The sequence below is a fragment of the Thunnus albacares genome, chromosome 5 (genome assembly GCF_914725855.1).
Source record: "Thunnus albacares chromosome 5, fThuAlb1.1, whole genome shotgun sequence".
In the NCBI taxonomy this organism is placed as follows: Eukaryota; Metazoa; Chordata; class Actinopteri; order Scombriformes; family Scombridae; genus Thunnus; species Thunnus albacares.
The window spans coordinates 13,717,096-13,732,421 of record NC_058110.1 but is presented as its reverse complement, the minus strand read 5'-3'; the positions used below and the strand labels follow the sequence as shown (position 1 = coordinate 13,732,421).

General features: G+C 36.5%; 2 protein-coding genes across 4 annotated transcripts; both read left to right on the top strand.

Moving 5' to 3' along the window:
• The first annotated feature begins 544 nt into the window (after nt 1-544).
• On the top strand, nt 545-8,529 carry rer1 (retention in endoplasmic reticulum sorting receptor 1). 3 transcript variants are annotated; one of them, XM_044351956.1, is made up of 8 exons: nt 546-698; nt 2,615-2,696; nt 3,596-3,700; nt 4,284-4,380; nt 5,137-5,215; nt 6,193-6,328; nt 6,906-6,960; nt 8,422-8,529. In XM_044351956.1, the coding sequence occupies exons 2-8, from the start codon at nt 2,616-2,618 to the stop codon at nt 8,430-8,432; spliced, it is 564 nt and encodes a 187-aa protein (XP_044207891.1). In that variant the 5' UTR covers nt 546-698; nt 2,615; the 3' UTR covers nt 8,433-8,529. The 3 variants fall into 3 exon arrangements, with proteins under 3 accessions (XP_044207889.1, XP_044207891.1, XP_044207890.1); XM_044351954.1 differs by lacking the exon at nt 8,422-8,529 and having other exon boundaries at nt 545-698; nt 6,906-8,298; XM_044351955.1 differs by lacking the exons at nt 546-698; nt 8,422-8,529 and adding an exon at nt 1,014-1,130 and having other exon boundaries at nt 6,906-8,298.
• Nucleotides 8,530-9,636: 1,107 nt separating this feature from the next.
• Nucleotides 9,637-14,090, top strand: LOC122982561 (taste receptor type 1 member 1-like). Its single transcript, XM_044351936.1, has 6 exons — nt 9,637-9,957; nt 10,204-10,510; nt 10,620-11,342; nt 11,936-12,142; nt 12,399-12,519; nt 12,743-14,090. The coding sequence occupies exons 1-6, from the start codon at nt 9,692-9,694 to the stop codon at nt 13,669-13,671; spliced, it is 2,553 nt and encodes an 850-aa protein (XP_044207871.1). The 5' UTR covers nt 9,637-9,691; the 3' UTR covers nt 13,672-14,090.
• The last annotated feature ends 1,236 nt before the right edge of the window (nt 14,091-15,326 follow it).

The window sequence follows — 15,326 nt, the reverse complement described above, 5'->3', positions numbered from 1 at the left end:
CTCTTTAAAGGCCCTCTTACTTACAAACACACATTTTCACCCACCAACTGGTCAAAGACAGAGCACTTTAATGCTTTAAAAGTGAAATAATTTAGGGTTATTTGTGCTTATGATCAGTATTATACATTACCACAATGTAAATAGAAATTGTGCTTTGTTTTGATATTCCTGGTAAGTTTTTTTTTTTTTTTTTTTTTTTAAGATTATTAAGATGTGTACCTATGCAACTATTGCTGTTCATCAATGTTCATTAGTTTCTTAGGTTGTTAAGTTCAGTGTTTTTCTTATAAATCATGGATATTAAAATATTTGCCTTGTTTTGATGCCTCTCTTTATCAAAGTTTGAGTTTTTATTTGAATGAACACTAAGATTAATTGTATGTGGTATAGCACAAATTTAGGCATCATGTAATAAGGCATGCACTGAAAATAAAATATTATTTATTTAGTTTTGTTACCGAGTAGGGACGTGCATATCGTCCATGGAGAATGGGCGTGTGTGCTCGAGACTTCTGAGCGAAGCTCGGGTTTAGTCGGGCTCAGTCGGGTTCAGTCGGTCATCGTTTTCAGGGCTCTATTATCATGCCTATCGTATGTTCGAATGCTCGCGGAAGTACTGACGTGTTCACACTTTGCACGAGAGGTGGCTAGTTTAGCTAGCTAGGTAGAGCCGGGTAGTGACACAGCGGCCGTATCAGGTAAGAAAAGACTGTGATTGATAATTTTTATTGTAATAGCAAACACGGACAAGGGTTGCAGAAGCGTACTGAAACAAAGAAATTCATTTCACAACGGTTGTATCATCCAGTAGGTGCTGATGCGGTTACTAAATAATAGTGTGATTTCTCACTGGGCTAGCTTGCTAGCTGTGAAGCCGTTGGAAACGTAGTACTGTATCTCCGGAAGTGAGTTGTCACATATAAGATTCCTTGCTAGTAATTGTAGTTCAGTGTTTTCCCGGTGTACGTATATTGCAACGGGAATCGAGTGAGTCGTGAACTACAATTCTTTTCCCCAGGCTTTAATATCCACTACGCTGGAGTTGTGGGAAATGTAGTTGCATAAATTCATCATCAGAGTCGATAATGGTGAACTGAAGCTTTGCTGAAACTACATAACCCATACAAGCGGTAATTTGGGCCGAAGGGCAATGTACAATTAGGTGGCTAGTTAGCTATTTGATTGCTTTGTAAGCTAACGTTAGTAACTTGAAAATAACATCACTGACGAAACATTAATAACATTAATAGTATTATTTGTTTACGTAATTATTTGTGTTCCTAGCTTTGTTATGGTTTTCCCCATACTGTTTTGATAAATATGACTTATTAGCTGCCTTCTCAGCTGCCTTAGCCTGTTAGCTAGTTATGCAGCTAACGCTAACGTTAGCTATAACCAAGAGCAGTTCTACACGGTCTTGCCTTCTTAGCTAATGTTACACGTCAAAAATGAATTGTAAAAATCTGCTGTGACCGCTACTGCAACACAGTGCAGTTGATATTCAAATATCTGCAACTTGCAACCCTAAACCACCAACTATTTTAAAAGGGGGAAAGAGCGAATCTACTCGGTTCAAAGTCAATGGAGCTCTATAAAGTCCTACGTTAAAGTAGCCTAAATACTGTATAGAGCCATCGGTTAGATTTAAGTTACAACAAAATCTTTACTTCGCTTGTTAATTTCTAACAGAGCTACCACGAGATTTTGTTCCTGTTATTTCCCCCTGTCCGTAATCAACCTGGTTATTATTTCTGGTCTTCACTTCACCGGTCGTGTGTACTTAACAGATAAAGGTATAGGCAGACAGCTGATCATCTGAACTGACCTCATCACAGATGAAAGAGTACTTATCAGATTCAAACGGCTGGTTGTTTATAAAACTGATCACAGATATCTGCAGGTACATTTCCTTCCTAACTAGTCTTCCTGGATGAACACCCATTTACTGTACTTTTTCATGGAGTAAGAAATATCTATGTCCTCTTCTGTGTCATCTTTTTGTGGGACCACTTAGAGCGCTACAGATGCTAACAAATAAAGTAAACTTTATGGTATTATTTGATCTGTAACTGCCATAATACCACCCATAACCACTGGGGTGCTTGAGACTTTCTTGTAAAGGCCTCACAGGAAACTAGATTATTCTAACACCTGAAACCATAAAGTAGTTTATTTTTGAACATCTACTAAAACAAAACATGAAAATTATGCTATTACAATTTTCTTATAATTTCTCCATGCTTGAAGCACAGCATCATGATTATTGATGAAGCCAGAAATTAGACATCAGATGTTACAGTGTGGAGATCTAGTGTGCATACTGTATGTTTCCAATTTAGGAGAATCTTATTCAAGTTTTTTCCCCCAATTCAATTAAATCAGGTACTTAAAAAGACCCACATTTCACTTTATAGGATTTAAACATAACTATAAACTGCAATAAACAACAAATTAATTCGAAATGTGTGCCTTTCCTCTTGCTGGAAGATGCTAGTCTTGTGCATGATAACGATACTGCTCACTGCAGCTCATACAGTCAACTTTAGTCAGACTACCCAAGTAGCCTATATTCATGCACCACTAATCAAAACATCTTCTTTGTCTTCACTTGCAGAATGTCAGAAGGGGACAGTGTTGGGGAGTCGATCCATGGGAAACCATCTGTAGTCTCTGCCTTTTTCACACGGATTGGACAGGTAACATCATTATCACTTAGATAACACACATCATCATCATTATTTAAGTGATTAGGAGTTCAATAATTTCATACTCTGACCTAAACACTGGATTGAGACTGATTATTACTTAGTGATCACTAAGTAATAAGTCTAATTACATTGCTAACACAAGTTAAAATAGTCAGATTCACTAATAAAATATTAAATAGGTACCAATTAAACTGGTGGTGATTAAAGGCATTTCTTTGGAATTAATTAGTCATGCCAGTAGGTGTTGGCAATTTCAGAAATGCTTTTGTACTGGAATGTTGCAGAGCTAGCGTTGCTGTTTCTCCAACTTTCCTAAAAATATCACGCTTACAAACATAAGCTTACACCATAGTGGAAGCCATTTACAACACACAGGTGATGTTTTCCAGTTATTTTTGTAGAATCAAGGAAACAGGTGAGTTGCAGTGGTGTGTATTTTTAGTTTTAGTCTTTACATGAATTGCAGATAAGGAGTGTTCTGGTGTTGTACTTTACTTGAGTTTCCTATTTCCAAGCACATAGTCTTCTGTCCTTTGTAGTTAAAATGGTCACTCAGTAGAAGTATTCTTTACCCAGTACTCAGCAGTGCTGTCAGTACATCCTGACTCTAAGTGGGAAGGTGGTCATCGATTTATCCAAATATATTGGTCAATCAAAATATATTCCCTTACAGTTAAGTAGAAATTTAGACAATAATAGTCATGCTCAGTTAATTAATGTCCAGTATCACTGTAGTGTGTCTCCACAAGTGAAAGTGAAAGAGAAAGAGAGACAGCTTTTTTTTTTTTTTTTTCAAAGGTTTGCATTGTTCTGTCTTACTTGTTCATAGATAATATTCTTTACCTCTCATGGCTGCCTTTCATTTCTTTTGTGAATTTTTGTAACAGATCTATCAGTCATGGCTAGACAAGTCAACGCCATTCTATGCAGTGCGATGGGCAGTCACTCTACTACTTACTGCTGTATACATGATCAGAGTGTACATACTACAGGTAATTGTTCATTTCTGTTTTTCCAGTTTTCTATGTCATTATTTGCTCAGGGAAGTCAGAGTTGCATTAATAAACAGACATAATAAAAGCAGTACTGATTTAAAAAAAAAAAAAAAAATTCTCTTGCCTTGCAATAAAGACTAACTTTGTGAAGTTTACAATGTCCAATTGTTTAAGACTGTCACAGTGAATAGGTGTTCATTCACCTGTAGTGATTATTTAACTAGTAGTTTGTCCTGTTGTTGTACTGGATTGCATAACATTTATGGCTCATCGTGTTTGTTTTTTGCTCATTTTCACCAAAGGTAAAAGATTGTCTTGGATGATACTCCAAGAAGACAGTGACTGTACAATTTTTGTTGTTGGAATTGATGCTTCTAGCATTACGTGTTTAGATGATAGTTCATATTTGACTGTCTGTATGTGATATCAGTGTTAAAACATTTTGTCTACTTGCCTGTTTCCATGTAAATGTTTTGGCTTATTTGTGTATGTAGTTCTTACTAACAAAGGAGCACTTTCATGTTTACTGGCTGCCCAGGAACCCTTTTAATTTGGTGATGTTTCTTATTCTGCTTTTCAGGGTTGGTATATAGTAACTTACGCTTTGGGAATCTACCATCTCAACCTGTTCATTGCTTTTCTATCGCCAAAAGTGGATCCTTCACTGCTTGACGAAGGCAAGTTGATCAAAAATCAGTTATTTGTGAGGTGGTCATGTTGTGTACTTGACAGTGGGTTACCTCTCGGGGTATTACCTGTCTGTTCATTCACACTTTTGAATAGTCGTAATTGTTGTTCAGTATTAATTCCATCAAAGGTCAAAGTAAAATCAGATGTTACTAAGAATGCATTCTCACACACAACACAGGCATGCACCAACATGTTGTTTATTATTTCTCAGTGTAAATACAATCAATTAAACAACAGAATACTATTTTTCACATTTGAGGATGGAGTTGAAATTCATTGTTTAAGAATTGCTGGGTTAGAAATAATTTTTTGTAATTTAATGCTAACATGAATTGATTCAGACAGGCAAAGAAAAGAGCCCTTAATCCACAAAGTCAAACTTTATCATAACATCTAAAGAAATAAAATGTCACAGTAGCGGCCACACTGTTAATTAGCAAGCAATCTCTTAGACTAACACATCGCAGCTGTGACTGCCAAAAACTATTGAAGTAGTAGAGCAGTAAAGTAGTTTACCCACTTTGTGACCTCTATAAGCCTTTCCTTTGTACATACATTGTAATTGCAGATTGTGAAAACTTTTCAGACTAATGTCATCAAAACATAAACATAATGATAATACTTTTGATCGGATAATGTTTTTTATGTTTTAGCTTGGACATTGTTGGTCTTAATGCTGATTCATGACTGAAGATTTCACCTTTTTAACCACCTCATACACTCAACTCTGTCTTTTTTTGTAGATGAGGGCCCATCCCTTCCTACCAAGCAGAACGAGGAGTTCCGCCCTTTCATCAGGAGGTTGCCTGAATTCAAATTCTGGTGAGAGTCCAGCTCATCATCTGGGCCTTATTCACTTTCATCCACAGAGTCATTGCAAATGATATTCTTTCGAATGACCTGTATCATCCAAACAGAAGTCATGCAAAACTCATTTTAATGTCAACCAAAGATTGGGTTAAATCGGTCCGTATTTGCATGCATCCTCATCTTAACTTAATCTCTACTTCATCCCTGTCATCCACAGATCATAACCTTTTTCTAAAGACAAATTAAATATAAAAACTTGTCATTAGACTTTTGTAAGCATGGCTTGACAAACTTTCACTGTGACAAGTCCACATTTCTCTGTGTTCTACCATTGACTTTTTGTTAACTGCCTGACTGTCATTTATTCATTTTCTTGTGTACTAAAGCAGGAAGAGAGGAAAGTGTTTTGCATCAGTCAACATACGGATGACATTTGCCAGGTGTTATTAAAAGCTAGTCTTTAGTTCCCCTTTCCGTGTGGTTCATCTCTATACTGTCAAAAGCATTTGAGTTTTTTCAAATTGAAAATATAAATGACCAGTTTTTAAAACTGTGAGATAACTATAGGAGTACTGATCAGTTCATTCATCAGTTGTTTTAAGACTTACTAAGTTAATAAAACTTGAGAAAATTAGATATATTTGAACATAGTGTTTCTCACAGGTTGAGAACTTACTAGTGGTGGTGGTTGGTGCAGCATGTGACCGATGTGCATGCAGTTTAGAGGGAGAAAGTGTAACCCAGGTTATTGTCTGTAGCTACAATTTACAGATGTTCCAGTGTGGATTTATGTCATGTTTTGCACTGCACATTATTCTCCCCACACTGATCACAAATTCAATTAGTGTCTATCCTTTAGAGTCTAGACATATATAGATGACACATGCAGTACGTTACAGAGTTAGAGTTGATAATGTTGTTGACTCATGCTTCCTCAATGTCACCAATGTGGTTATGTTGTATTTAACTTTTGTTACTTTTCTTACCAGGCATTCGGCGACAAAAGGCATCGTCATCGCCATGATTTGCACATTTTTTGAAGCCTTCAATGTGCCAGTGTTCTGGCCTATACTTGTAATGTACTTCATCATGCTCTTCTGCATTACCATGAAGAGGCAGATCAAGGTAAAAAGCATACATTGACTTACATACACATACACTGTATACATGGATACTGTGGCTGTACTGGAGTCACAGTGTAATGCAAACATTGCAGGTTATCCAAAAAGTGCTCTTTGGATTAGACAGAACATCTATTGTTTGTTGCATGTGCAAAAGGAGAGAAGCAAATCTATTCATCATGCACCGTGCACAAGAGCTTTATAAAATGTCAGGAACTCCAGACTATATAATGCATTCCAAAAAATTAAAGTAGAAATGACTCAATGCCCTTCTGACAAAGCTTTTACAAATACTGAACATCTTAACAATCATAAAGGTCACATTTATTGAAGGGTTGTTTTATTTGAGTGTGTTATATTGTACAAATGTTTGTTATTGTGTCCACCCTTTATATACAGTGCATCTGTTTTATTTTCATACATAAATACTTAGTTTTAAGTGTTTATTCGTTCTCTTTTTTATCTACCTGATAATTTTTGTGCTACTCCTTCACATGGGTTAAGTTGGTAGAAATGTTTGAGCAAACCCTAGAAATACTTCATGCTAATTCTCCTCTTTTTTTCTTTCCTGCCTTCTCTAGCATATGATCAAGTACAGATACCTACCCTTCACACATGGGAAGAGGACATACAAAGGCAAGGACGACACAGGGAAAGCTTTTGCTAGTTAAAAACTCCCACTTACCATCCCCTCCCTCTCATTTGAAATTTATCAGTCACAGCTAGTGGGGAGTGACACGGGTTAGAGATTTTTTTTGTTTTGTTTTTTGTTTTTTTTGTAAGGGGGACAGTAACATGAGAACATAATGTAAAAAATAAAAATTTTGATCCATGGTTGACAGTGTTGTAAGATGATATGAGCAGCACGGATCAAATTAGTCTGGAAATATTGCCTTTGTCTATTAAGGGGTAGGGAGAGGACTTTGATCCTCATTTTAGAATTGGTCTACATTTGTTCAGTAGTAGATGAGACTGAGTGCTGCCTTTTGCCTTTTTAACCCCACGGGGTAAGTATAAAGTCATCAAGAATGAACCACACTGAAAAAAATTGCAGTTATATATATATATATTTTTTTTTTATCAATGAAGGTTATTTCAGTACATCTCACTGTCCCAAGTGAATAAATTGGCCAACTTTTGATTAATATATTGTTACCTACTCATTTGTAACACGTTCTTTATTGAAAGTCAGTAGTGTTAGTAGCAAAATAACATGATTAGATGTGTAAGATTAAATTTGAAGGAAATACAACAGTCTTCAAGTTGAAAAGTTGAGATAAAAGTGTGCTGCTGCTGCTCTGGCTTACAAGAATCTCAGCCTGTAGAAAATGCAGACACTTTGGAGAAATTAGTCACATTTCACTTGAATTTGCATTCATGACAGGCACCTATTAATATTCATGTCTTGAAATGATTACACTCATGATAAATGATTTTTGATTGATCTTTATAAAACTTGATTCGGCTACATATAAAATTCTGTGTATTACCTGATTCTCACTGGCATAACCAGTGTAGCAAGCGCCAGTATGGAAGATTATCATTGCCTAAATTTGAATCCTCACTCACCCACCACATCATTGGATGCATAATTCAGGACGAGTGTCACTAACCCCAACCTATTTAGTCTCCTGTAGCCTGTAGTCTACCTTTTTTAAAATCAGTTATTTCTGATTTGACACCATTGTAGAGACTGGCAGATGGGATACTGTGTCATTGAGCACCCCAATAAATGAAATTCAATCATTTTAGGGGACATTTTGCTTGAAATGGCAAGTCTATGAATTTGCTTTACCTCAGATTTTTACACCATTATGTGGAAAATTATTGAAAACGCACCTTGTCTTCAAAGTGCACACCCAGTATTCAAGTCCAATTCATAACAGGGTATAATCTGAGGTAATAGTCAAGCAGTTACATGTTAACCCAGCTGACCTTTTCTCTTTGAAACATTTATCCATCTGTGTTTCAAAGCCTGAGGCCCACTTGATTTGTGTAGACTAGCTGTTGTACTCCTTTATAATTTGTGTTTACTTTGAAAAAATTTATGGTAAATATAGTCATTCCAAGCAAACTGTTGTTCTCTTTCTTTTGCAGAGGAAACATAAGAAAACTGAGATTGAGAGCTTTTATTATAACAAATGGATGAAGTGGGTGGCGATCACACTTTCTTTTCTATAACCCTGTAATTTTTTTTCTTCATTTTTATCAATGCTGGGGATTTTCTGTCATTACTGAACTTTGATCAGCACTGTAGTAAGGGATCAAAACATTTTCCTGTAAAAAGTTGATGTTTCAAAGGGTTGTCTGGAGGATTTGTGTATATATATATATATATATTTTAAAACATGAATTTTCTTTTGAGATTATTTTTATTTTTTCTTCCAACCACCATACTATTTACAAGTGTTAAAATCCATTTCAGTTGAAATTGATGACAGCAGAACTGGTTAATTGGGTTCTTGATTTGATTGATTAAATATGTTTCTCATGGATTGCATGTTATTGTTTTCTTGTGCTACAGTTATGAAAAAAACCTTGATTTTAATAACTTAAGTGTAATTTTTTCACTCCAAATGCTATTAAAGAGGCTGTGTCCCTTGAAACAGTACATATGTGTCTTTGCTTCATATTTTGTAGCAATTAATGGGAGGGAGTTAAAGGAACAACAAACAAAAAAAACTGATCTGGGCCCAAAGTGGCAATACACCTTTGTTTCCTCCTAGAATCTATTTCAGTACAATTTATGATTGACTTAACAATTTTAACACTCAAACCCTTTAAAATTCAGAGAAATACAAGAAAGAGACAATGCAAAGCACAACAGTGAAATGAAATTAAATTGAATTAATGTGCACCATCAAAACAGACCACTCAGAAGTACTAGCGATTACTATGCTGTCATTACCTTTAACCTTCCATTTCAAGTATAACTTCCTCCTTAAATCTCTCTAAAACCATTTGTGGGCATTATTAGCCTTACTTGTTTAAAGCCAAGGCTGCTTTAGAGGAAGGTAAACTAGAAAGTCCAAACATCTAACACAGGGAAAGTGTCTCCAATGAACATCCGTTATTTCTCATTTTAATTTCTGTCACACATTCTGAATTTAAAACATTAGTGCATTTGGAATTTTGGCTGAAAGAAGGAACGTGTCATTATGTTTAATTTCTAACATTACCAGATGAATCCATGATAGGAGACACTAAACTTACTTGCACGTATTGTTAACACCTGTGTATGTATATACATCACAGGCTGTCTGTGCAGCAGCAGTTTAGATGCTTTTGCATACTGATTTGTGAATTCTTCTCCAACCATTTATGGGTAAATATTTATGACGCCTCATGCAAACCCAAGTACACGGAAATGATCACTGAGGCTTCACCATCACCAGTGTCTCATGACATCCTATTAGAGTTCACATCAGAAAGGGAAATGGTAACTACAACAATGAAACATTTTCTAGCTTCTCTGTGTCTACTGGAATCTCTTCTTCATGCCTTGACTCAATGCACTGTCCCAGCCTCAGAGTTCCAGCTGGAAGGAGATTATTTGATAGGTGGACTTTTTGATGTTCATCATGTCAATGGCTTTATTTATCGTTACAGACCAGAAGCCATCGACTGCTCCAGGTGAGTCTAATAATAAATCTTGCTAACTGCTACATTACCGAAGTTGTTGAAGGACATCAGATTCACATTTTGGACCTCACTCCTTGTCCCATGAAATCCCCTTTTAAATATCTGTATCTGTGTATGGGTCTGAAAACTGATAGTGTTAACTGAGCCTTCATAAACTACTAGTTAAAGCACTGTGGTAGAACTGATAAAACAATTAACCAAATTCTTACACTGTCGCTGTCCTTTCTCTGTCCACAGTAAACCCTTAATTCTGTCAAGTTACCGGAGGTTTCAGTTGATGAGATTCACTGTGGAGGAAATCAATAACTCTACCAGCCTCCTGCCAAATGTATCTCTCGGCTATAAGATATTTGACCACTGCTCAGATACACAGAATTTCCCAGATATTTTTAACCTCATTTCAGTCAATGGCTTGATCAAATCTCGGGGTGACACACACATGAATGTGTCTACAGTGTCCAAAGTGATAGCAGTGGTTGGTCCTTTTACAAGCGCTCAATCCCTTTCTGTAGCCCCACTCTTCATGGTGGATCTCATTCCTATGGTAAAAACAAAAAATATATATATATATATATTGTTTTTGATATTGTTTGACATTTAAGAATTTATTGTCACTGAAAATTATGACATTTTCTCTGTTACTCTTTTAACAGGTCAGTTATGGAGTTGCTAGTTCTGTTTTTTCAAGAAAAAAAAAGTTTCCCTCGTTCCTACGAACAGTGCATCCCAATAAAGACACCATAGCAGTAATTGTTAAAATTGTGCAACACTTCAAGTGGCGCTGGGTTGCTTTCCTTAACAGTGATAATGATTATGGCAATGATGGCCTGGAATTGTTCATGAAGATGATAAAGGATACTGAGATCTGCCTGGCATACACCAAAGGCCTCAACAGTGATACAAATTACTCCCTAATTTTCAGACAGATAAAGGCACAGGAGGTACATGTCATAATTGTTTTTGCCCCTGAATGGACTGCTGAAGCTCTCATTGAGTCAGCAATAAAACTGAATGTCACAAACAAGGTGTGGATAGCAGATGACGCATGGTCCTTAAACAAGAGGCTCCCAAAGGAGAAAGGAATCAAAAACATTGGAACTATACTCGGGGTGTCTCAGCCAGTAGTGACAATACCAGGTTTCAGGGATTTTGTCTTTTCCTCTAAAAGCCAGACTCAATGTGAAAATGCAGAACAACAGTTTTGTAATCAGATTTGTAACTGCAGTGACCTGAGTCCAGAAAAGGTCATTGTTGAAGACCCATCTTTCTCTCTTCCTGTTTATTCTGCCGTATATGCCATCGCTCATGCCTTACACAATGTCTTGCAATGTGGAGCTGGAAGATGCAATGACAATATTACAGTCTACCCACACATGGTAAGTAGATTATACAAATGAACCATCTGACTCTTAGCCATTTCTGTTTCTCACAAGTTTAGCTTATAGACATTTGAAAGTAACCAATCATGAGTAAAAACACTGATCTGTTTTGTTGTCATATAACACAGATGTAAAAAAAAGCCTGTGCAGTATCCTTGGAATACAATCAAGACTGATTTTTACCTTCCAAATATTAGAAATCAGACAACAAATCCACATACTGTGATGATGGCTTCCAATAGGATAATTTCAATAGAGCAGTGAATAAGTCTGAAAGAGATCATGTCATGTCAGGTGTTGTCAAGCCTTGAGAGATGTCTCAGTCACAGTAAATCTATGTGAGATTGAAACAACGCTCAATTAAATTTAATTTACTGGGAGCTACTAGAACAGAGAGCAAAAGTTTAGTCTGATTTCTGCCCTCAGTATTCAGTTTACAATCTAATAAACCACTTTCTTATACAGTAAAAAGAGAAATGGGATCACACTGCAGATCAAGAATATTTTAAAATCGTATTTAATCAATATCTCTGATGTTCTTATGCACCCAAAAAAGTAACGATCATCTGAAATTTGTCTTCCCACATCAGGTTCTAGCAGAGCTGAAGAAGTCAAACTTTACTCTTTTAAACAAGAGTATTCAGTTTGATGAGAACGGTGACCCCACATTTGGATTCTATGCTATAATTTACTGGAACAGCAGTGGTGATGCAGAGCAGATCGGCTTTTATAAATTTCCCCCAACATTCGATTTCTTCATCAACAACACCAAAATCCAGTGGTTCACAAAGGGAGAAGTAAGTTGTTTTTTAAAGAGTTTATATGTTGATTTAAATATGCTTTGTCTTGGTTTTCCCCGCTTCTGCAGAGATGTGCATGTGGATGACAAAGTTGATTTGATTAGTAATAGCTGTGACTGGGGCAAACCACAATTTGAGGAACATCAGTTTTTATTATGTAATTTTGCAGAGATATTGTAATATTCAGTGTCGGTTACCTTTTACAAAATTTAATTTGACATTTGATTTGCTGCTAAATAATTGTTTTGTACAGGTGCCATCTTCACTATGTTCCCCAGAATGTCCTGTAGGATATGCAAAAAGGCCAGATGGAATCCATAAATGCTGCTTCACTTGTCAAATCTGTCCGAAGGGAACTTATATCAATAACACAGGTAAATTATAACACATGGGAGGTTGTTACAATTACCTCTAGTGTATAAAACTATAAATAACTAAAGCAAGTTTGACATAAAAGCTTGTTTTAGAAGAACATACAGTATCACAGATTAAAATTCTAAACTTATTTCCTCAGCTGTCTGATCTCTCTTTACTCAAGGATTTTTCAGAAGTTTGTCTTTTATCTATTGACAATCTGTCTTTCTTATTGTAAAACAGAGGATCCCTACAAGTGCATCAACTGTAAGGAGACAGAGTGGTCCAAAGTAGGAAGTACATCATGCAGTCTGCGGTTGGTGGAGTACATCCCATTCACAGACAGCGGGGCTATACTGACCATGATTGGGGCCTGCACCTTGGTGGGCCTCGCACTAGCCACGTCTGTTCTCTTTGCCATCAACTACAACACACCTGTTGTCAGATCTGCTGGGGGACCAATGTGCTTCTTGATTTTAGGTTCCCTCAGTCTGTGTAGTTTTAGTGTATTCTTTTACTTTGGTAAGCCAATCATTCCCTTTTGTATCTTAAGGTTCCTACCATTTTCATTGTTCTACGCTGTCTGTCTTGCATGTTTTGTAGTGCGCTCTTTTCAAATTGTTTGCATTTTCAAAATAGCTGCCAACTTTCCCAATCTCTACAACTGGTGGATGAAATATCATGGACAATGGCTGGTCATCACAATGGCATTTGTTACTCAGGCACTCATACTTCTTTTTGGCTATTTTTATGGACACCCCAAGCCAAACAATGAAACGAATTGGTATCCAGACAAAATCATACTTGGCTGTGACATCAATCTCAAAGTATTCTCTGGTCCTGTGATTTTACTTGTATTTCTGTCCTCCCTTTGCTTTATTTTCTCCTACATGGGAAAAGACCTCCCAAAAAATTACAATGAGGCCAAAGCAATAACCTTCTGCCTGCTCCTGCTGATCCTCACCTGGATCATCTTTGCCACTGAATCAATACTTTACCGTGGAAAGTACATCCAAACTCTTAATGCTCTGGCAGTACTTTCCAGCCTCTACTCCTTTCTGTTGTGGTATTTCCTCCCAAAATGTTACATCATCATTTTTCAACCCCACAGAAACACACAGCAGTACTTTCAAGGTCTCATTCAAAGTTATACCAAAACAATTAGCCAGTAGCAGCCTCATTCCTGGTAAATTTGCCAACTATTGTGTTTGAACATATTTTTTCCCAGACAAAGACAGTTTTATCACCACCAGTTACAGTGGTGCTTTGTGTGAAATGCTAACATTAGCATGCTAACATCCTCACAATAACAATGCTGACATGGTGATGCTAAGCAGGTGTAATGTTTGCCATGGTTACCATCTTAGTTTAGCTTGTTAGCATGCTAACATTTGGTAATTAGCACTACACAAAGTAAAACTGAGGCTGATGGGACTTTCATTAATTTAGCAAGAAATTTAGTCCCACACAAAAAGATGAAAAGTTGTACAAGATCACCAAAGTGATTCAAATTCACCTTGATGCGAACATAAATATTTTAACTAAATTTCATGGTAATCCATCCAACCGTTGTTGAGACATTGTACTCAAAACCACAAATGTGAACCTCATGGTGGTGCTAGATGAAAAGACAGAGACTCTCTAAAGTCTTTAGAATACTTCCTCGGGGACCATGAATATCTGTAGCAACCAATCCATTTTGCAAATGTTGATATTTCACTAGATAAGTGAAAACTTTGACCTGCTGGTTGCGATAGAAGAAAAATCACCAAAGCCTAATATTAGGACTCATCCTCTGGGGGCCATATATGTCTATACAAAAATCCCATGGCGTTCACTGCAATAGTTGTTGAGATATTTCAGTCTGTACCAAAGTGGTGGACCGACCAATCTGAGCAGCCACCAATTATTTAGTCCATTTTAACAAGGTAATTGTCAATAAATTTACAGTTTGGCATCCCTCCATGCAAGACCTTTCTGGCCTTGTTATACAAGTATTTCATCCACACTATATATGTGAAAAAACAATACTACTCATCACTTCATGAATACTACCAGGTCAGAACTGTAGACTACACATCAGAAAGAACTGTTGTGATAAGTTTTACCTTTGTACTTGAATAACTTAATCAAAGACAGTGTTGGTGACACAAGGATTAAAATTTACACTACTGATAAATTCAATCTACACTACAGTTTAAACATACACTTTAAAATCTTGTTAGGTTAAACACCTGCCTCAGATCATTCAAAGATAATCCAAGTTAATTCTTTTAAACCCTGTACTAATTTAGATATCCAGTCTACATGTGCATGTGCAGCAATTATATAACAATAGATGTGATTCAATAAAAACATAATATGGAATTTGGGTGTTTTCCTCTTTTTCTTCTTTGTGTAACAATTTTTTGAGGTTGCCGTATATGACATGTAATTAGTCTCACAACCTTTGCACATAAAAACCAGGTGCATGCATGTGATGTGAGTGCACACCTCCCTACACGATTGCCACTGCTCAACACCCACTCGCTTGTCAAGTTGACTTTTTAGACTTTGGAGGCAGGAATAGAATAGACACACTGCTCCTATGATTGGTCACTTTGAATACTGACCATGACTTTTGATAGGCTGTTTGATTTGATCACTGGCACAATCGAACACAGGCAGCAGTTGTCTGAGAGAACAATGGGAAACATAAATAATGATATTTAGTGGCTGATTCTCTGTTTTTTCACCATTTACACTTTACACAAAAATTGTTAGACATTGTAGCAAAATCCTTAACGTTGTTTAAACCCACTTTCAGATTTGTGAAGCTTTTTTTTAG

Bases quoted from the DNA above. Each gene is read 5' to 3' on its own strand.
- rer1 (XM_044351954.1), top strand. From the start codon at position 2,616: ATGTCAGAAGGGGACAGTGTTGGGGAGTCGATCCATGGGAAACCATCT. The intron at 3,701-4,283 runs GTAATTGTTCAT...TCTGCTTTTCAG, and splicing joins TCAGAGTGTACATACTACAG to GGTTGGTATATAGTAACTTA. The intron at 4,381-5,136 runs GCAAGTTGATCA...CTTTTTTTGTAG, and splicing joins TCCTTCACTGCTTGACGAAG to ATGAGGGCCCATCCCTTCCT.
- LOC122982561 (XM_044351936.1), top strand. From the start codon at position 9,692: ATGATCACTGAGGCTTCACCATCACCAGTGTCTCATGACATCCTATTA. The intron at 11,343-11,935 runs GTAAGTAGATTA...TTCCCACATCAG, and splicing joins TTACAGTCTACCCACACATG to GTTCTAGCAGAGCTGAAGAA. The intron at 12,143-12,398 runs GTAAGTTGTTTT...TGTTTTGTACAG, and splicing joins AGTGGTTCACAAAGGGAGAA to GTGCCATCTTCACTATGTTC.